The sequence below is a fragment of the Barbus barbus genome (genome assembly GCF_936440315.1).
Source record: "Barbus barbus genome assembly, chromosome: 11".
NCBI classification, from domain to species: domain Eukaryota; kingdom Metazoa; phylum Chordata; class Actinopteri; order Cypriniformes; family Cyprinidae; genus Barbus; species Barbus barbus.
The window spans coordinates 4,582,344-4,604,933 of NC_136739.1; the positions used below are offsets into that span (position 1 = coordinate 4,582,344).

The 22,590-nt window shown below is 38.4% G+C and overlaps 1 protein-coding gene across 1 annotated transcript in view; it reads left to right on the forward strand.

The window, feature by feature from the left end:
• LOC306877095 (uncharacterized protein) overlaps window positions 1-22,590 on the forward strand; it is a 72,024-nt gene that overhangs the window by 46,452 nt on the left and 2,982 nt on the right. The window contains exons 16-46 of the mRNA XM_079428633.1: window positions 188-223; window positions 306-350; window positions 448-499; window positions 610-720; window positions 1,808-1,954; window positions 4,162-4,245; window positions 4,555-4,703; window positions 5,088-5,160; window positions 5,236-5,351; window positions 5,482-5,665; window positions 6,015-6,056; window positions 8,793-8,867; window positions 8,967-9,065; window positions 9,172-9,393; window positions 9,807-9,968; window positions 11,490-11,660; window positions 12,458-12,601; window positions 16,497-16,628; window positions 16,880-17,061; window positions 17,307-17,370; window positions 17,480-17,554; window positions 17,662-17,769; window positions 17,872-17,979; window positions 18,188-18,259; window positions 18,439-18,564; window positions 18,669-18,785; window positions 19,069-19,230; window positions 19,453-19,551; window positions 21,723-21,869; window positions 21,993-22,109; window positions 22,306-22,497. Of these exons, the coding sequence (XP_079284759.1) occupies window positions 188-223; window positions 306-350; window positions 448-499; window positions 610-720; window positions 1,808-1,954; window positions 4,162-4,245; window positions 4,555-4,703; window positions 5,088-5,160; window positions 5,236-5,351; window positions 5,482-5,665; window positions 6,015-6,056; window positions 8,793-8,867; window positions 8,967-9,065; window positions 9,172-9,393; window positions 9,807-9,968; window positions 11,490-11,660; window positions 12,458-12,601; window positions 16,497-16,628; window positions 16,880-17,061; window positions 17,307-17,370; window positions 17,480-17,554; window positions 17,662-17,769; window positions 17,872-17,979; window positions 18,188-18,259; window positions 18,439-18,564; window positions 18,669-18,785; window positions 19,069-19,230; window positions 19,453-19,551; window positions 21,723-21,869; window positions 21,993-22,109; window positions 22,306-22,497 (3,613 nt within the window). The remainder of the gene's footprint in view (window positions 1-187; window positions 224-305; window positions 351-447; window positions 500-609; window positions 721-1,807; window positions 1,955-4,161; window positions 4,246-4,554; window positions 4,704-5,087; window positions 5,161-5,235; window positions 5,352-5,481; window positions 5,666-6,014; window positions 6,057-8,792; window positions 8,868-8,966; window positions 9,066-9,171; window positions 9,394-9,806; window positions 9,969-11,489; window positions 11,661-12,457; window positions 12,602-16,496; window positions 16,629-16,879; window positions 17,062-17,306; window positions 17,371-17,479; window positions 17,555-17,661; window positions 17,770-17,871; window positions 17,980-18,187; window positions 18,260-18,438; window positions 18,565-18,668; window positions 18,786-19,068; window positions 19,231-19,452; window positions 19,552-21,722; window positions 21,870-21,992; window positions 22,110-22,305; window positions 22,498-22,590) is intronic.

Here is a 22,590-nt window from a genome sequence, read left to right on the forward strand (position 1 = left end):
AAGAAGGAAAAAAAGGTTTTATTACAACCAATCATAATGTCAACCAGCTAAATCTTCATCAGGCACATCAGGAAATGGACATCTATCTTTTTTCTTTCCTTTTTTTCTAATCTGAACAGTTTTTTTGGTATGCACACATATTTTACATTTTTATCTCAAATATTTATCCAATTCTTATTAATTGCAGGGAAACCCAGGACGAAATGGCTTGACAGGACCCAAGGTATATCATTTTGATCATTTTCCCAACAGTGCATTGGCATTTGTGTGGACTTAAGCATATCTTAAAGTCTCAATTTCTACAGGGTGAGACTGGACTACCAGGTATCCCAGGAAATTATGGCCGCAAGGTATGAATCCATTTCTGATTTAGCACTATATCGTGTCATACCTTACCATTCAATCTGCATCAAAAGTTGTATGACCTAAATGCATATCATTCAACAGGGAGACAGAGGGGAACCTGGAGAGCTGATAGTTCGTTTTGATGATACTGGAGGTACTAAAAATAATGCAAAAAATATTATAAAGATTCTAGCTGTTTAATGCTGTTTTAGTTTCTCAATATTTTTCTTACTTTGCTTCCGTCTGTTTCTCTTGCTTATAAAGTGGGTCCTCCAGGACCTCCTGGAGAGCGTGGCCCAATTGGAAATTATGGTCCTAAGGGTGATAAAGGACTACCGGGTCCCCCAGGCCCCCCTCCCGCTGAACAACAAGCAGGTATTTTTCAATCTAAAATGGAAATTCTGTCATTATCTGTTGGTGCAAACTCGGATGTATTCTGTCTGTTAAAACACACAAGAAGAAGTTTAGACGAGTAATGCTGCTCTTTGCCATGCTTTGCATTCAACGAAACAGCTTGGATATCATTCCCATTGTGAGACAAATAACCCAAAATTATAAATAGTATACACTGAGAAGTTTTTCCCTCTATCATAACTCTCAGTTTGATTCACACTTATGTTGTCAAAAATATAGATTTTTTGAATTCAGATTATTTAAAATTACTTCAATATTCAGTTTCCACAGTAACGATACACCAGTAACAGCTGCAATTTCACCTCTGTTATAACTCCAAAAGTGAGTTGACGAACAATGCTGTGTGTTTATTTGAAATAAAAAGTATATAAACCGTTGCATGTTTCAGAGAAACGCGTCACTAGCTCGCGTTCTGGTATTTTCAGTTTCACGACTCGGTTCACAGTATTTATGTAGTGAACTCTCTTCATGTGTTGTGAGTTTAACATGCATTTGCGAATGCAATGTGTGCCAGTTATACTTTTTCATGCTTGCATAACAGCATAATTTTAGTTCATAATTTAATTTTGACCATAGTCAAAGTATTTTCTTAACTTAGTGCCCTTAATCTTTTGCCAATTTTTCCCTGTGGTATTGAAAATGTTAGAAATCCTAGTATCTTGACAACACTAGTTCTCACTAACTTGCTGTATCACAATAAGCGACATGGCACACAAGGCCAATAGCAATTCAACATCGACATCAAACGCCAAACTTTTGAAGATTTTTATAACACATCAGATGGACTTCTTTTATGGTACTTTTGTGATGCTTCTTCTGATGGTTTTGGAGCTTGACAGCCCATGGTCTCTGTATACCTTTTTTTGTATAGGAAAGAACAGCTTGTAAACACCTTCTTTTGTTCATCCACAGAAGAATGGAAGTCATATGGGGTTGTCATTAATAAAAAAAATCATAATATTTTTGAGTGAACTTTTTAACACATATGGGCTTAGACATTATTTTAACCAAACTCTGTCACTGATATGATTGTTTCTCTGATACACAGTGGATTTGGGGGGTCCAGAGGGACCACATGGATCAAAAGGAGCCAAAGGTGAAGCTGGAGAATCTGGTAATCCTGCCACTCAGCCTGGGCCACCTGGCACCGATGGGCTGCCTGGATTTCGTGGACCACCTGGACCCAAGGGATCATGTAAGTGTGAATTAGAATGAAACCTGTTGCCATCTCTAAATTAGGGGTGGGAATCATAGGCGCCTCACGATTCGATTCGATTATGATTCAGAGGGCTGCAATGTGATGATAAAACAATTATTGATGCATCTTTTGTTTTAATACAGATTTTCTTTTTTCTCACTTTTTTCTTTTTTCTCACTGTCTGACTGTCTAAAGCAAAGTATCTGGAATGACCCATAATGAATTTACTTCCAAGATCTTTTATTAAATAAAACAAATGGAAGTGATTTGGCAAGTCAACAGCAAGGTTACAAAGAACCAATGGGAAATGAAACGTGCTTGTAGCAGGAAACTTGTATTAAATTAATACTGACTTGAGTATATTCTGTAATATGGTTTCTCATATTTGTTGTGTTTCCAAAATATTTTAGTTTGGCTTGATACAACTTTCATATACCCCCGGTTTCATAGACAAGGCTTAAGCCTAGTCCCAGGCTAAAATGTAAGTATGAGCTGTTTCAACTGAAAGAAACGTGCACTGGCTGATCTTAAAATATATCAGTGCCTTTGTATTGTCTCAAGATGGACACCAGTAATGTGTTTTTCTAAGGCACGTTTATAAAATTTACTTCAATGTCCTAATTGAACTATGGCCTAATCCTGGCTTAGTCTAAATCCTGTCTGTGAAACCGGGCAATAGTGTGGCACTTGTCCAGGGTCTTTTCCCCTACAACTTCATAGAAGCCAAAGTGCTTCTTCCATACGCTAGCTTTTAACACAGATGGTGCCGGTCTGATTTTATGCGCCGCCATCATGCGTCTGTAACCCCTTTTTACCCTGCACGCGTCTGCAGCACTTTACGGCGCCGACACAGCCATCGGAGCTGATCGCGGCCACTCTAGTCAATACTTGCGTTTACACCAGCCGTGCCGCAGCACGTTTCTTAACACTTCTGGTGTGAGTTAGCAATGCGTGGAGGACAGAACAAAACCTTGTCGGAGCCATAAAGCGCTGTAAAGGATTGTAGTGTAAATAAGGGGTTAGAGTTCCGCCTTTTGCATTCCGTCAACATCACGTTTTCAATTAACATTCAGAAATAGAAAATCACTTTTTGATGTTTGTGAATCGATTCAGAATCATCCACGTGCACATCGCGATGCACCTAAGAATCAAAGTTTTCCAATAAATGTCATGCTAATAAATCATATTTACACAATAACATTGTAAAGTAGTAGGCTATTAAAATTTTCACATGCATTTTTTTCCTGTGATGACAAAGCTGAATTTTCAGCATCATTACTCCAGTTTTCAGTGTGACATGATCCTTCAGAAATCATTATAATATGTGGATTTGCTGCTCAAGAAACATTTCTTACATTATTGCCACAACCATATCACCCTGCAGCCCAAGACTGGCTGCCCACTGAAGGTAAGCAGGGTTGAGCCTGGTCAGTACCTGGATGGGAGACCTCCTGGGAAAACTAGGTTGCTGTTGGAAGAGGTGTTAGTGAGGCCAGCAGGGGGTGCTCACCCTGTGGTCTGTGTGGGTCCTAACGCCCCGGTATTGTGACGGGGACACTATACTGTCAAAAAGCACTGTCTTTCAGATGAGATGTTAAACCGAGGTCCTGACTCTCTGTGGTCACTAAAAATCCCCTGGCACTTCTCGTAAAAAGAGTAGGGGTGTAACCCCGGTGTCCTGGCCAGATTCCCTCTACTGGCCCTTGTCTATCATGGCCTCCTAATAATCCCCATCCACTTGATTGGCTCATCCAAGTGGATGCTGCACACTGGCGGTGGTTGAGGAGAGACCCCCCCACATGATTGTAAAGCGCTTTGGGTGTACAGCAATACACAATAAAGCGCTATATAAATGCATCATTCATTCATTCATTCATTCATATTATTATCAGTGTTGAAATCAGATGTACTGCTTAATATTTTTCTGATTTAACATTTTCCCATGATTATTTGATGAATATAAATTGTATTTATTTAAAACAGAAAAGTTTTGTAACAATTCAAAAGTCTTGTCATTGTCATTTTTGATCAAGTTAAGGCATCCTTTCTGAATAGAGACTTCAATAATACTGAATACTTGGAAGAAGTATTAAAGACTATTAATGTTTTGATACATTTACATTTTACATTTATGCATTTAGCAGACGCTTTTATCCAAAGCGACTTACATTGCATTCAAGTTACAGTTTTTAAATTTTTTTCAGCTCTTGCTGAATTTGAAGAATACTTCGAAGGCGAACCAGGACCACGTGGACGTCTAGGAAATGCAGGGAAAAAGGGACCAAAGGGTAAGATCAGTGCTGAAGTTAATAAACTGTTGCGGTTATTTGGATGTCATGAAGATAGCATGGTGTTAAAAAAATGAATGAATGAACAAGATCATTTCATGTTGTGCATTTAGATTAGATTAGATTAGATTAGATTAGATTAGATTAGATTAGATTAGATTAGATTAGATTAAACTTTATTGTCGCTGTGCAGAGTACAAGTACAGAGCCAATGAAATGCAGATGATCGCGGCGCTGATCCGAAACAAATGACATTTGTTGTTTTTGTTAATCCTGCTTTATTGGTGAGGATTTTTATTATTTGATCAGGTGACCATGGTCTGTGCGATTGTGATGTAAAATCCCCACCTGGTCCTCCGGGTCCTCCTGGTGATGCTGGGGACTTTGGCATGGCAGGCAAGTGGGGTCAGCAGGGTGATCAGGGAGAGCCGGGAATCAGAGGTGTGGCTGGGGTGCCTGTAAGTAGACATACACCATGTCTTCATGCCTCGTTAAGAAAAGTTCACCCAAATATGAAGTCCACCCAAAATTTGTAATTTCTTACTCACTCTTAAGTTGTTCCAAACCTATATGATTGGTACCGGTATGTTGGTAATCAAACAGTTGACTTACATAGCATGGGGGGAAAAAATCCTATGGAAGTCAATGGCTACCTGCAACTGTTTGGTTAAAAACATTCTTCAAAATATCTTATTTTGTTTTCAGCAGAAGAAACAAACTCATACAGGTTTGAAACAACTTCAGAGTGAGTAAATGACAGCAGAATTTTAATTTCCTGGTTGAACTATCCCTTTATAATCACATGAGATACGGAAATGTTTGCTAATTTTTCAATTTGACAGGGTTTCCCTGGTGTGGGAGGATCACCTGGACCCAAAGGCAGAAAAGGAGAGCTGAGATTCGCTACTCAGAAAGGTGCAATAATCTTCTGTTACATGTTACACATGAGAGTACACATTTTAATATTTTGCCTGCACTTGTGAAATGCAGGACAATCTGGAGACCCTGGTGACCCAGGGGACCCAGGTGCTAGTGGCTATCCAGGAGTGCAAGGAAGTCCTGGGCTTGATGGAAGAGATGGTGAACCAGGTTTTCAAGGACCTCCTGTGAGTCTTTGCCTGATCACTTAAAAACGGCACTAAATAGAAGACTAAATAGATATTTATCAAGTGATGCCAGTTTTAACCAAACTATGCAGTGTAATTCATAATTATCTACATGTTTATTTTCCTTCAGGGAGAAGGTCCTGTAGGTGAGCCTGGGGACCAGGGACACCCAGGTCGGGATGGTCCTCCAGGTCTAATAGGTCCAATAGGACAACCTGGTCAAGTTATCGGAGCAACTAAAGGTCTAAGTGGCCTTCCTGGAGACGAAGGACAAGTTGGTATTGAGGGAAAACAAGGGTTACCTGGTGTTCCAGGTGTGTAACAGTATTATTTTAACATCACTGATATATTATTATAGTTTTTGTTAATATTCTAAAGTTGATTTTATTTTTACATGTTCTGTTTTCACATTGATTTAGTTTTAGTAATTTTGTAGTTTTGTACATTTTAGCATTGTTTATAATGTATGGTTTTATTAATTTATTTTAGTTATTTTAGTACTTAAAGATAAACTAAAATGAGAAATGTTGCATTGGCAACTAGATTAAATAAAATAAGCTTTATTTTAACAGTGGTAACCCTGGTGTTTAAAATACTGAGATTCCTTTTAGTCTTATACCCTTCTTTTATTCTTTTTATTCATATCTTGCATGTGTCTTACAGGAGACTGTAGCCCACAAGGAGGAGATCAGTGGAGTATTCCAGGTAAAGATCATTCTCCTGTCTTAGTGCTTCACCACATAGCAGTAATTCCACCATATATGGTCACCAATAACCATACTTTGGCATTATTAACCAAGTCATCAGATTAAGTTAGCTTTAAAAATTAACTGATCTGCTATCTAAGCTACTTCTTCTTCTTCATAGCCAAAATTCAGTTAGTATCTCCTCCCTAGAGCTGTAAAGCTACAACCACTGAACTCGGGTCTGACCTTCAGACTGTTCTGAAGTTAGCTGCTATCTTTTCTAACTGATCTGTCTTATGGATTTTAAAAAAACAGACTATTCTAACCACCAAAAATCCCATAGACTTTCATAGAGGGGGGGTGAAAACTTTTATACAATTGAGAGTTATGGTTTGCTGTCTATTGATATAACAAAGCTTAACAACTCCCTACTGAAAAAAAACAGCTAAAACAAGCCTAAAGGCCTTTCCACACTGAGCGCGAAAAGGAATATCGGACGCGATGACGAGCTGGAATAAAATATTAGATTTATATGGATGCTTCCACATAGACCGCAAACATTCTCACACCGAAAATGCAAAAGTTTTTTTTCCACACCAGTCCGATGATTCTTTTAAGTTTTGCAAAGCGAAAACACAGGCCGTCCAATAAGATTTGAGCTAGGATCACGTGACCGGAGCAGCTGCTTGTGAGAATGGTGGCGCTGTTTCGAAAACCAGTGTAAACATACACCGGAGAAGAGAATCCCAGATAAGAGAAGAGAGTGGATGCTGAGTTCTTGTTATCGTTGGTATTTGATGGATGTGCCTCACACGTCCTGAAAAGTGAAGCTGCGGGCTCTTTGATCGCCCCCTGGTGGCTGGCTGCAATGCAGGTCATAAACCCTGCCCTCTCCATGTAAACGAATGGGACTTGAGTCAAAATAAAAAAAAATAATTACACTTCCAATATAATTTTCCAAAATATGTTTTTGGTCATTTAAGGTAGTTGTTAGGTAGCATAACGCTGATGTATGCTCCATTGTTTGTTTTTGTAGTAAGTTGGATTTTAGCTAGTAATTTGATGCTATAAAAACGGGTCATTATGTGTCATTATGGTTGATTGGGTCTGTGGAAGTTTGATTCCGCGGCTCCACCTCATGACACTACTGCGCAGACTCTGGCTCCAAACGAATCTCTACTGCGCAGACTCTGGCTCCAAACAAATCTCTACTGCGCAGACTCTGGCTCCAAACCAATCTCTACTGCGCAGACTCTGGCTCCAAACGAATCTCTACTGCGCAGACTCTGGCTCCAAACGAATCTCTACTGCGCAGACTCTGGCTCCAAACCAATCTCTACTGCGCAGACTCTGGCTCCAAACCAATCTCTACTGCGCAGACTCTGGCTCCAAACCAATCTCTACTGCGCAGACTCTGGCTCCAAACGAATCTCTACTGCGCAGACTCTGGCTCCAAACGAATCTCTACTGCGCAGACTCTGGCTCCAAACGAATCTCTACTGCGCAGACTCTGGCTCCAAACGAATCTCTACTGCGCAGACTCTGGCTCCAAACGAATCTCTACTGCGCAGACTCTGGCTCCAAACGAATCTCTACTGCGCAGACTCTGGCTCCAAACGAATCTCTACTGCGCAGACTCTGGCTCCAAACGAATCTCTACTGCGCAGACTCTGGCTCCAAACGAATCTCTACTGCGCAGACTCTGGCTCCAAACAAATCTCTACTGCGCAGACTCTGGCTCCAAATGACGTAATATACATAGAGACGTGTCGTCCATCTTTTTTTTTGAGAACAGATTTCTCACGTTCTTTATACAGAATAACATTTCTAATAATTCTCCACTGAATTATGTGATCTGTGGAATTTAGTGTTTGATAACTTTATTTAATTTTTGTATATTTCCCTACTTGCTGAAGGCCATGGGTAAATATTACATTTATTATAATGGGTTTATGTGAAGACTGTTTTAAGTTCACTTAAATTAGAAGATATTTTAAGTAATCTAATAAATGTTAAAATTGATAGCTCTTGTAATGTTGAATGGCTATAATCAATATTTAAATATTAGGATTTTTTTTTTTTTTTTATAGAGACATCAGTAGTATTGGAGTGATACTGGCCTTCAGTCATAAAAAAGATGCCATCATACAAATATTAAAAAATATTAATATTGTCTTTGTTGTTTCTACATGAATATGAAATTATTGCAATGTAAAAGTATTTTTTTAAATTTTAATGTTAGGTGGGATTAATCACGATTATTTTCAGAAAATTGTGTGATTAATTTTAATTTAAGATTAATTTACTTTTTTTCTGCTAATTCAGCTGGTTTTAGCTGGTTTTTGTCTATCAAACATTCTAGCTTTGAAAACTATTAAACTGTAACTTAAAATTATTTCAAATGTAAAACCTTCAAACTTTAAGCTGTTAAAACTTCTTCCAACTTTCTGCCTAGGCTTTTTCAAACCAACTTAATGTTTGTCCACAAACTTTACTCCTCTAATTAGATTATTATTGCACTTCTGCAAGTAACTCAGCCTGAACCGCTTAATTCATAGACTATTAAAACTTCAGTGTTAGGTGTGATGTCTATTTTATTATTAAGAACATTACAGATTTCTGGTTCTAGTTTGTATTATTTCAGTTTGCTCCATTCAAAGCAACATTTTAGATCAAACATGGTTTTGATGAAATATTTAAAACTTTGTGCATGTTGAAAACAAAAATCTTGTCCATCATGTGCATCTTATTATAGTGGAATGTATTGGAGATCCTGGGCCACCTGGAGAGAGAGGGCAGCCTGGACTTCCAGGGTTAGATGGATTTCCTGGTAATGGATGTATTATTGTAAAATTTTTCACATCTAAAAAAATCTAGTAATTCATTAATTTCTGGTTACATTATGGCTGCCCATATATGTATGTTCTAGGACTGCAAGGTGCTAAAGGCTCACCAGGTCTTTTTGGAGAACCTGGAGACAAAGGAGAGAAAGGTGAACCAGGAAGCGGAGGCCCACCTGGACCAATAGGTAAGCATTGGGAGGCCTGCATGTTTCTTTACATATTATTTAATCATTCTTATACTTCTGTCTGTCTCCTTTTCTCAGCTCTGATAATGTAATTTTGACCACATAGGTTTTGTTGGACCTCAGGGCGACTTAGGATATCCTGGCACCAAAGGTGTGGAAGGAGCTCCAGGCCTTTCTGGTAAACCAGGTTTGGATGGTGCTTTAGGGGAAAAGGGTGAAAATGGTGAAGTTTTAGGAGCTTCTCCTGGCACCACTGGAGACCCAGGACTGTCTGGACAAAGGGGTGTGATTGGTCTTCCAGGAGATCCAGGACCTCAAGGACACCAAGGTGAGAAACGCACCTGTCAAACACATAGTGATGGATATATGCTGAATCTATATAGCCATCAGTCTTTGTAAAACTATTTTCAAACTTTCAGGCAAGTTTCCAAGATTGTCTTGGCAAACATTTCTTTTCTAGTTTCTTCCTATTGCATATAAAGGTCATAGTTTAAAAAATGCTTTGAGAGTGTCAGTAAAACAAATATAATCTATGGTCTATTATTATTATTTGATTGACATTTAATTTTTTATGGATATGTGGATTTTGTTCTGTGATTGTAAATCCTATTTAAACATTTATGCCACCACATTCATCATTTATGCCGCTTCTCCATCCAGAAACTTAGAAGTGACAGTCTGTCTATGATTAAGATGAATCAGTTGTTCTTGAGACTCACTAAAGAATGCATTGTCACACAGGGATGGAGGGAATGCTGGGTATGATTGGCATTAAGGGTGAAAGTGGCCCTCCAGGTTTTCAAGGAGAGACAGGAACACCTGGATCACCAGGAACATTTGGCTTTCCTGGGCAGCCTGGTCAAGTAGGACCTCCCGGACCACCTGGAAAAACTGGAGAACCAGGTAACTCAACTGATACTAAAAACCTAGGTTTAAAAAATTAGCCACTGTACTAAACTCTTATTATGGGCTTTTGCACCGGGTGGTTAAAGGGTTAGTTCACCCAAAAATGAAAATTTGTCCATGTTTTACTCACCCTCAAGGCATCCTAGGTATATATGACTTTCTTCCTTCAGACAAATCCAATTGGAGTTATATTAAATATTGTCCTGGCTCTTCCCAGCTGTATAATGGCTGCTGTGTTTTTGTTCAACAGTCCAAAAGTAGTCAAATAAAGTGCATCCATCCATTAAAACTCTTGTAGCGAATTGATGCATTTTTGTAAGAAAAATATCCATATTTAAAACGAAATAAACACCTTTCTTTCACTTCTGCTAACTGTCGTAGGCAGAAGCGTTCCGGTGGATGACGTAAGACATAGGCATAACGTAAGCGCCGGTGATTAGTGACAAATGTGGAAATGCGACAGAGAGGGAACAAAACAAAACGCTGGTCACGAAGTAAAAGCACAAAATAAGGATGTTGTAAAGAAAAATGTTGGAGGATTTCGATATAAGCAAAGAGGAGATTGGTTTTCCTTTGGTAAAGTAAGGAAACTTTGCTTCATTGGCTCCTGTGAACAAACGTTGTTTTTCGCGAGACTTACAGGCACATGCGCTACACCTACGTCCGACATCATCTGCCGGAAAGGCAGTCATGAATGCGCGTACGACAGATAGCGGAAGTTACACAAAACTTCTATTGATATTTTTTTACAAAAGCGCATCGATTCGGCACAGGAGGCCTTTTTAATAAGGATTCATGCGCTTTAATTGACATCTTTTGGACTGTTGAACAAAAACACCTGCCCATGTCATTTTAAAGCTTGTAAGAGCAAGGACAATTATTAATATAACTCCGATTGGATTCGTCTGAAAGAAGAAAGTCATCTACATCTAGGATGCCTTGAGGGCAAGTAAAACATGAGCTAATTTTTATTTTTGGGTGAACTAACCCTTTAATGGAACTCATTATAAGAACCAGCCACTAGGATGGTCCACCGAGAATTAAATTTTCCCCTAGGGCCATTTTCCTGGTTGCGTTAGCATTGCCAGTAGGAACTCTGAAGTGACATAAGCTCGTTTCGTATGGTATGCGTTGAACCAATCAGCGTACAATAGTTTCTATTGTGCTGGCTTAGACACTACTTTGAAGTAGGAGCTAATTGTTCCTACAACTAAACTCACTCCCTGTTCCTGTGGTGTGCATGCCAAAGGCCAAAAATCAGGTACTTCCTCCGGTGTGAATGCCCCTATTGCCTGATTTTTCTTTACTCTCTGGTCCAACACTACCATATACATCATTAAATTGCTTTGATTTGTAAGGAATTTCATGGATCCTATAGTCTTCAGGATCACAAACATAAATTCAGTCAAGTGTGTCCAAACATTTCACTAGTGGTGCATATAATACATTACCTTTGATTTAAGTGGAATGATGCAAAATTTCTTTCTCCCAACAATGCTATATTCTGGGTCTCTATAGGTCCAAGTGGAGAAAGAGGAAATCAAGGAGACCCAGGCCTTTCTGGGCCCATAGGAGTAAAGGGTGTCACTGGAGAACCAGGAAATTTTGGTCTACAAGGAAATACTGGGCCACCTGGAGATTCAGGACAACAGGGGCCATTTGGTATTGATGGTCTTCCAGGGATAAAAGGTCAGTTGCCTTTTCTATATGTTATGTTATGTTGATATGTTATGTTCCTTTGATAATTGGCAGAGTTCATTATGCATAACAAAAAGGTTGCAAGAAGCATATTCTCTATATTGGGACTCTCCCTTCTAATGAACAGGTTTGACTACTTTAGTAATTTCCATGAGTACAAATCTTAGTTTTTAAGCATATAATGATATTCTAGGGAATTGTGTGCTTCTAATTTTAAAGCAACAATTTGGACAGGACCCTTTTCTAATCTAAAATGACTCCGTGTATAAGGCAAGGTTCAAATATAATTTATTCAGTCAGTTTAGAAGAACTTGACTGGTCTGCAGAAAGCAAAGTCACCTCTGGTGTGACATTAAATGCAGACCGTGAGCCAAAAACTCATCACCAAACAGATATGGAAATGCAGTACAATTTTTAAATAAATGAATTGTTTCCATCTTTGTTGCCACAGTTTTGGAAGTGCCTTTTTCTGTTCCAAAGAAAGGGGTGTCCCAATACTTCTGTCCATATAATGTATGTTCAAGTCATTGGTGTTTGGTGATGAGTTTTTATATCATTATATGCTTAAACATTAAAAATTTTAGTCATGGAAATGACTTTAGTCAAACTTGTTCATTAGAAGGAGGTGTCCCAATACTTTTGGCAATATAGTAATGCTGATATTGTAAAGTAAATATTGTATAGTAAATATTGATTGAGCAATGTTTTAATCATTGATGGTGCTTAAAATAAAATAAAAAATTATAAATGGAATTAATCAAGTGCCGCATTGTTTCTTAACAATAAAGGTTCCAAAGGTGGTCAGGGCATGACGGGTTCCCCTGGAATGCCTGGTGAGCATGGTCTGAAGGGCCTTTTGGGACAGAAAGGAAAATTAGGTGATCCAGGACGACAAGGTGCAAAAGGACCTCCTGGCCCTCTAGGTCTAAAAGGTGAATAAAGAGCATGATTCTCTTTGTGTGTACATCATACACAGTATGTAATTACCATGGTCAAATAATACTTGTTAAATAGTCAAATAATATTTGTGTTCCCCACTTATAAAGTTACTTATAAAATATACTTATAAAGTTAATAATTCCATAAATTAGTTTTTCATTACCATTTTCTGTTCTATTCAATGTTTTCTTTTTTCATGTAATATTGTTTTTAGCATTCCTATCTTTTTTGAAACAGATACATAAAGCGTTATGATAGTTTTAAGGTTTTTAAAAGGGATAGAAATAATGATAATTTTCAGGAATATAAACGTAAAAGGAATGAGGTAAGAGATAAGGTAAAAGAGGCTAAAAAAACATTTTTTAAAGGTAAGATTAGTGAAATGAAGCAGGAAAATTATGGAGAGTATTAAATCACTTACGGTATCAAAAAGAGACAAAGACTAAATGTTCTAAAATTAGCCTTAATGTAGATGGAAGTTTGATATTCGATCAGATAAAGATTGCAAATCATTTTAATAGATTTTTTACTACTGTTGCAGAGAATTTGGTAAATGAGCTTCCAGCACAAAGTGGTGTATTTAATGATAAATTAGTTAAGGAGTATTATGCTACTTGTGGTATTTTGCCGGGAGGTTTTTTGTTTACTAAAGTAAAGGAGAGTAATGTTTTTGAGAAATTAATAAATCTTAAAAGTAGTAAAGCAACAGAGTTAGATAATATTCCAGTGAAGTTTCTTAAGGATTCAGCCAATATCATTACTCCTATGGTTATGCATATTATAAATCTTTCAATTGGTAAAGGTAAGGTTCCGGATTAGTTAAAACAAACAAGAGTTATTCCCCTTTTTTAAAAAAGGTAGTAGGTTGGTATGTAACAGTTATAGGCCGGTGTCAATTTTGAGTGCATTATCAAAGGTGATGGAAAAGATTATTTTTGAGCAGATAGAAGACTATCTTTTTAAATATAATATATTGTATGAGTTTCAATCTGGTTTTAGGAGAAAACACTCCACTGAGACAACCATTTTATATTTAACGGATTATATAAGGAAAGAAATGGATAAAGGGAAGTTAAACGGGATGGTACTGTTAGATTTAAAAAAAAGCATTTGATACAGTTGATCACAGTATTCTACTGTTAAAGGTTAAAGCGATGGGTTTTAGTATTATGGCTTGTAAATGGATTAAGTCTTACCTTGAAAATAGGTGTCAAATAGTAGATTTAAATGGGGTGCTTTCAGACTGTTTGAACAATTCATATGGGGTTCCGCAAGGGAGTGTATTAGGTCCTTTACTTTTTTTATTATATATTAATGATTTAAAAATAGTTGTTCTAATAAGCTTTTATTATATGCAGATAATGCAGCAATAATTGTATCTCATAAGATGAAAGAATATATTGAAAATTAAATAAGTAGAGAGATTGAAGGGGTATCTGAGTGGTTTTGTTCAAATAAATTGTCTTTACATCTGGGGCAAACAGAAGTTATATTATTTGGTTCGGCTGCTAAATTGAAAAAATGCTTTAGTTGTGAGGTAAAGGTTGGGGATAAAATTATTACACCTAAACGAGAAGTAAAATATTTGGGTTGTGTCTTGGACAGTAATTTGACTGGAGAAAAAATGGCTGCTTTGGCTCACTCAAAAATTTGTAATTGTATAAAATTTATAGCAAGACAGGTGGCTTTCTCAGATTCTGAAACTCTAAAAATGTTGGCTGGGGCGTTGGTGCAGTCACACTTTGATTATGCTGCAATTTTTTGGTATAGTGGTATCTCAAAAAAATAAAAAAATAAATTACAGACTGCTCAAAATAAGTTGTGTAGGGTTATTTTTAAAGTACATTCTTTGATGCATTTGGGAGATGAACATTATAGAACAATTTGCTTTTTAAAGGTTGAAACTAGTTATAGTGTTTAGAATTTTAAAGAAAATGGTTCCGGATTATTTGTTAAAATATTATGTACTTGTAAGAGAGATTCATTGTTATTCTACAAGGGCGAGTAGAAATGATATATATCCTTGTAGGTTTAAGAGTTAAATGGGAAAAAAATCTTTTTTATATACTAGTTCTGTTACTTGGAATAAATTACCTGGGTATATACAAGAGATACAAGAAGAAAGTATTTTTAGAAGGGAAGTTAAAAAATGGTTGTTTTATCATTGATGTTTTCTGAAGTGTGGGTAGTGAGTGTCTGAATTTGATGTGTATTTGCACTCCATTTATGTTTTGTTCGACCATTTTTGAGATATTGAGGACCACAATGGAAATAAGCCGAATGGCTTTTTTGTGTATTTTATCCTCTACATTTTTTGAAATGTGTATGAATTAGTCTTTTTTGGACTTTTTGTATAATGTTTTAAATTGTCAAATAAAACAAACAAACAAAAAACAATTTGTGCTGAAATGTGCTGCACAATACTAAGGCCATGTCCACACGTACACAAGTTCATGAGTTTTTCCTTCTTCTGTTTTTAAAAAAATCTCTGGGTGCTTCTCAATATCCCTCCTCATTTTCTCGCTCCTCGTAAACCGATCGAGCTCAGCCATCTTGAAGGACATCTCAATTCTCTAATTGCACCGCGAGGAGGCGAGGATCGAGGAGTGAGGAGGCTTCCTGAGGAGTCATGAGCGAGGATACACAGGTGTATCCTTTGCAGAAGTGTTTTATCGCCTAAACGTGACGCACATATAAATTCTCCTCCCCCTTCACATCTGTCACAATTTACATTTATATTTTACCTTTGCAGTTTAAATAAACCACACATGTCATATATTTCAACAGGGCATCTTGTTTTATAAATATTTATTATGAATGCCTTAAATAACGAACTTCAACAACATAAGGGTAGATCCCAGCTGATGACGCTTTGAGTGGTCAAGGATATTCCAATGTTTATCCTTTGATTCCTCCGTCCTCATTTCCTTTCCTTGCATCCTTCCCTCGTATCCTAAGGGGGTGGAGCTAAGACACAAGGAAAGGAACCGAGGAAAGGAAACGAGGATGCACAAATAAGAATTGAGAAGCACCCTCAGTCCACATGAAAACGCAAACGCATGCTATGAAGCACTGTCAAGAGCATGCCAAACCAACAGGTGGCGATATGATCTCAACCGTAAAGCCATGTTGGCCAATCAGAAGCCTGAAAAACTTTCCAGTAGGCAGAGATAACCGCGCAGGCTCCGACGTCACAAGCCAAAAACTCTGGTTATGCTGTCTACATGATAACACTGCAAACGGAGTTTTTGAAAATCCTCATCCTGGCAGGAGTTTTCAAAAATGTTCGGTTTCAGTGACCTGGTGCAGCGTTTGAGTGGACGAAAGGCCAAACCACATAGAAAAAGCTGCGCTTTTAAAATTTACCACGTTTGTGTTGACAGTAAGGGTGTAACGATACGCGTATTTGTATTGACCCTTTCGGTACGAGGCTTTCGGTTCGGTACCCGTTACAAACCGAATGATTCGTTGAACTAATCCGATTACGTTTGGAAAATAAAAGCTTAAATTGTGTGAAATATCAGTGCCACTCCAATTAATGTAGTCCTGTTACATTCTTATTTTTATTAGGCCTATTTTTATTATGAAGTTACTTTTATTATTAAATTAAAAGTACAATTAATTTGCCCCCCATATCGAAAACATACGGAACCGTGACACCACTGTGTCGTATCGAACCGAACCGTAAATTTTGTGAACCGTTACACCCCTAGTGGACAGATTACACTGAAAGTATGTGCAACTTGTATTTAGGAGCTTGTACTAGGGAGCAAATTTTGCCTTGATTCCTTGTGAGATGACGTTTTCAATGTAGTAACTGTCATTGAAGTCTTTTACTTATAGTATACTTGATTGGTTTTGAATGTCTTGTCTGTGCTTGTTCTCAAGGTGAAAGAGGGTTGATGGGGCCTCCAGGTGAAAAGCCAATCATCCACATAACACCACATATGAAAGAGGTCATGAAGGGAATTAAAGGTGACCATGGAAAAATGGGAGATCCTGGCTTAACTGGTCCCAGAGGTAACTTCACTCATATTAATTTACTTCTCAAGGGCACAAAGAATAACATATTTCATATTAAGTTGATTTAATATCAACTATAGAAGCAATGAGAGCTCTGAATGTTAATCAGAATTTGTTCATATGGCGATTATTTACATTTCTGCATATGGTCAGTGTGGAATCACAAGAACTTTGTTAATGGTAATAGAACAAAATGATTCCTTTCAGAGAGACACCTATAGGTTTTCTGTCAACTTTTCTTTTGCCAGGAACAAAAGGTCTTCCAGGTGTTCCAGGAAGTGAGGGTGAAGATGGACATCCAGGTGAGCCCAATGATACAAAAGGTACTAGAGGTTTTCCCGGAGTAGAAGGATTTCCAGGGCAAAAGGGAATGCCAGGGCTTACAGGACTCTCTGGAATTGATGGTTTTCCTGGAATGGCTGGACCCAAGGTATGACAATGAGCTCCATCTCCCTCTGAAAACCATTTATGATTTAAAACAGGGGTCGGCAACCTACGGCACGCAGAGGGATAATCGAAGTTTATGAAAAATGAAAAATGGCACGTCATGCCGAAAAGGTTGCTGACCCCTGATTTAAAACATTGCACAGAATCTCAGAATCAGTATGGTGTCCTCTTAAAATGTTTTGAAAGTTGTGCTTTTAGTCATTGTAGCTCATTGTGTTTAAATCGCAGGGTGACAACGGCACATCTGGTGCTTATGGACGGACTGGAGAATCTGGAATCAAAGGAATAAAAGGTGCTCATAAATAAACCTCTGAAATGCCCATTCTATACTTAATTCATGACTTTCTCATACTCTTTAAATAAACTGCCAAAAAGGTTTATGTAAGAATCTTTTATTTAAGGTGAATTTGGTGCTACCATCAGTCTTCCAGGATCAACAGGACTGAGAGGTGAAGCTGGGCTGCCTGGACCTTTTGGTAAGAAATTGATATATTCTATATAGTGCATCACACACTATGATGATATTTTACTGTCCCTATTATTGATCTGCTTTTTAAATGAGTTTTTAATGTACATTGGTCAGGTGAGAAGGGACTCATAGGTAATACTGGAGACAGAGGAAGTCCAGGTTTTGATGGCATTGAAGGGATGAAAGGCTATTTAGGAGAACTTGGAAAAGATGGACTACCAGGTGCAAGAGTCTTGATCATTATACTTTGATTTAACAATTTCATTGTTTATGAAATGTTTTTAACCAGGTTTTTTTTTCTTTGTTTGTTTTTGTTTTTATCAGGCTCTGTCGGCCTACAAGGTTTCCCAGGAACCCAGGGTCAGAAGGGCTGGCCTGGCGTGCCTGGACAGGCAGGAACCCCTGGAATCCAAGGCCAACCAGGACAAAAAGGTCTGTAGTTCTAATTGTAATTTTTTTAATGAACTAGCAACATACCTATGCATATTTGCCTTGTGTGTAAATTTGAAACATGCTTTTTCTGTAAAGATGCTTTAAAACAATATGCATTGTAAATATTCATTAGCCACTTGACTTGCAAAACACTAAAGAGAGCTGTTAGATCGATAATATAATGTTGGCTGGCTTACATTTCCTGTAGGATTTCCTGGTCTTAAAGGCATCTTTGGATTAGATGGTCTAAAAGGTGAAAAGGGTATCAAGGGTGTTGCAGGTACCTCTAGAGCATAGGACTGATCACATTATACACCTTGTTACTTATGAATAATAGTTACATGATTTTAATTTCAGAAAATGTTGTTGTTATTGTTATTATATCATGTATATGCACAAATTACATCTTTGATATGCTGGTATGTAATGACCACTTTGGTATGTTTTGTCCCCTGCAAGGTTCTGACAACTTGGGTCCTCCTGGCGAGCCAGGAGCAAAAGGAGAGAGAGGAGAGACTGGCATCCCCAGCACAGAGGCTGGTGTCCCTGGAGAGGTGGGATTCAATGGTTTCATTGGAGATCCAGGTAGCTCAAATTTCCAAACCTCATATTCTGAAACTGGAGTTTCGTGCATTGTTTATTTGATGCAGGTATGCATCAGTTCTACATTGTCACTGATGTGTGTACAGGTAATACGGGTGAATCTGGGCATCCTGGTGTACCGGGGCCTCAGGGTCAACAGGGATTGTCTGAAATAAAAGGAGTGCAAGGAGACTATGGCTTTCCAGGCCCACAAGGACTTCCAGGTGAAGGGCTCGTTCCTATATATTTACAATAAACACTAGTAATGAGTACTAGAGACAGAATAAGGTGGAGGAGATGGACTACTTAAGTGGACTTTGACTCAATTATTAAGAACCATTTTAAATATCATTTAGCAGGATGAATATGTTTTGCAAGTGACTAAAGTAAATATATAGTCTCACTTTGCCTCACAAGAAATAGAGCTTATTTCTGAATCTATCTTTCTTGAAAATTAATTCTGAAAATGTGCCATATTGTCTGAAACCTGTTGCTGTTATCATTTAGGTTTTCCTGGTCCCAGAGGGATCCCAGGTGACACATCTCCATTTGGAGCAAAAGGACAGAAAGGAAATGCAGGTGATTTCGGATTGACTGGAGAAAAAGGATTCCAGGGGGAGATAGGAGAAAAAGGACCATCAGGGGAACCTGGAGTGTCAGGAAGAAAAGGTAGATTATGAAATATGATTATTGCGTATTTCATTGCATAGGCAAAATCAAAATGGAAGACCGGTAGTCATTATGTCAAGATATTTTCATCATGCACCTTCTCACCTTTTCAAATGAAAATCATATTAGATGAGCAATGTTTGGATTGCTCCCTTTGTTCCAGTATGAGCCTTAAATGAAAAAGAACTGTTATGATGTAGGAATGCTTTGTTTCATTTCAAGGTGAAAAAGGAGAACCAGGAATGATGGGAATCCCAGGAAGCTGTGGTTTTGAAGGCTATATGGGCCCTGTTGGACCTAAAGGAGATATCGGACCCCCAGGTGAGTTAAAATGATTTGTTAGCATAACCCTTTTAATCTTTACATTTAAAATCTGAAGTGTGTGCAATTGGGTAATTTCCTATCCCAGCTTAATATGGAAAAATAACTCTACTGCATGGTTTTTAATTAATATATTTATTATTTAATCTTTCCTGACCTGCACTTTTTTAAAGAGTGACAGTGCTTGACCAGTAGATCTAAGGCCACGTACACACTGCAACTAAACTCGGTTGTCAGTTCACCTTTTACTCCTTAATCGCGTTCTGTACACACATAATTCACTAAAATACGGGAGTGACAACCGCATTAACTCCCGAAAAATACAGGTAGTGACAACTGCATTTACAGAAATTCTACGCAGTGTGTACGGAACTGAACTGAACAGAACAACTAGTTGTTAATGACGTATTTGAACATGCATCTGTGTATTCGTCTGTATGTGAGATGCAAGAAAATAACAGTGAAAGAAGTCTTAACTTAGCACGGGGCTAGCTGCATTCATGAGCCCTGCGGTAAAGTGTCAGTGTTGCCAGATCTTCATAGAAAAAATCAACAACAAACAAGGACAAGCACAAAATGCTTTGTTTATAACACAAAACAAAAAATATCATATTAACTCCATAAAGTGCCTATCTTTATGAGCTATGACCAAACATAAACGCTTGTAAATATGAGGACATGGCAACACTGTAAGACAGCGCTCTCTAAAGCAGCTTCCCGAGCACAAACACAACGCTGCATGTCTATCAGTGGTAGTTTAGTTAAAGGTGCCATAGAATGCATTGATACAGTATTTTAAATTGTTCTCTGATATCTACACAGAAGGTATGTGGCTTAGGTAAGGGCAAAAAATCTCCAGAAACGATTTTACATGTCCATTTACAACCCTAGGATTTCTCCCTAGAATGAAACGGTCTGTTATTGGCTTATTTGGCAGGGTCATGAATAATAATGAGCTCTGCTCTGATTGGCTGTTTCACAGTGCTGCTCAATGTTGAGCTCTGCTCTGATTGGCTGTTTCACAGTACGGCTCATCAGCAAGAAGGAAGCACAGGGAGGAAAATATATATTTAAATACTTTCTCTCGCAGTTATATCGTCGGGTAATTATACTGTATTATAAAACGCGGGCATCAGGGAGCCGTTATTAATATGCGAGGCATTGAAACTGCTTTTGAACGATCCATCGATCGCGTTATAGTTTCACTTTCAAGAGACGTGATCACACAAACTATGTTTACATTATGGAGCAACAGTACTTACCACACATTTCACAAGATCAGATGCTTGTCAGTGGTGCTCAGGATCTGTAAGTCATTCGCCATCATCCTCATCTCTCCTTACTGAGAGTGAAATCGTATGTACTGTAACAGGCTACCGCTAGCAAGGAGCTAACTATGTCCCTTTAGTGGCTCGCGTTATTTGCTTTCTGTGCCTTTCTGAATACAGACACCAACCCATCCCTGCACTTCACACCCCCTGCACGGCCTGGAACATAAAATTTATTTTGTTATTTTCGCTGTTGTCCGCGCTTGTTTATTTACAATACCTGCAGAGCTTCTGATGGTTCGGCCGGCTTAGAACAAGGCCGGGTTTATGCAAATGTTGGGGGTGTAGTGATCCCGACTGTTGCGTCACAGTCGGTGTTATGTTCTGATTCGCCTGTTTTTCAGTGGTCTTTTTTAATCACGAGATTTACATATGAAGGAGGAAACTATGGTGTTTGAGGCTCACTGTATGTTATTTCCATGTACAGAACTGTTATTATTTAAATATGCCAGGGTAAAGACAGTTTTTCATTCTATGGCACCTTTAAAATCAACGAACAAAAAGAGTCTTTAGTCAAAAAATGGCACATAACAAACGGCTAAACTTTTATTCACTCCTGAATGTTGCTATGGTTACAAATGCGGAGTGAGTGCTGTTCTGTACACACATGGAATGATCATTTACGGGGCTCACTCCCGTATTTAAATGCAGTTGTCACTCCTGAAACTTGCTGTGTGTACGTGGCCTAAATGTGTTGGCTGCAATGGGATTTGGGTCTAGATTGTATATTGAACATTTGTAACATTTCTTATTAATTTAGAACAGATATGATGTCAGAACCATTTGTTGCAATGTCCGAAATAATTTAGCATTTTATCCATTCTCTCTACCTTGTTGCTTCAGGTTTTCCTGGCTTACCTGGTGCTAAAGGACGTCCACCAGTTCCACAGGAACTACCAGGGGAGAGAGGACCACCTGGTCCAATGGGTTTTCAAGGACCACAGGGACGGAATGGAAACTCAGGCCCTGCTGGACCTTCTGGTGATCCAGGTAGGACAATTCAAAGCCTCAATTTTAAACAAATGTATCCATGAATATGATGTATAAACTGCTTCTTCTGTGCTTTTGCTGTGCTCCAGAATCATTGTGTATATGGCTATTATCTGTTTACAGGGGTTTTGGGTCCAAAGGGTGAAAAAGGCATGCCAGGTCTCCCTGGAATACCAGGAATTCCAGGCTTCTATGGAGATCCTGGACAAATGGGCTACCCGGGTCTACAAGGCGAAGAAGGTAAATGGTGTGTTTGTGTAAAATGGATGAGGATTCTGGGATTCTGGGCTAGATTAGTGGATTAAGGATTGTAGACGACTGGTCACCAAGAAGGCCTATGTGAGCCTTTCATTTTTAAGTCATTTTGGCAGCTGGCATGTAAATGGGTTTCTTTGCTCACATGAATTACAAGTTGATAATGAATCTCAATTGGAAGGGACGCGAGGGGACCCTGGTTTACGTGGTCCTTTCGGAATGCCTGGCCGCAGTGTCAATGTTGGCTACTTGCTGGTGAAGCACAGTCAGTCTGAGGAGAACCCCATGTGCCCCGTGGGCATGTCCAAGTTATGGGACGGTTACAGTCTTCTGTACTTCGAGGGACAGGAGAAGGCCCACAACCAAGATCTTGGTAAGTACAGCTGGAAAAGTAATAAAATCAATCACAAGATGTACAGTTATTGCATGTCTGACACCACCATTATTTGCACACATTTAGATCCAG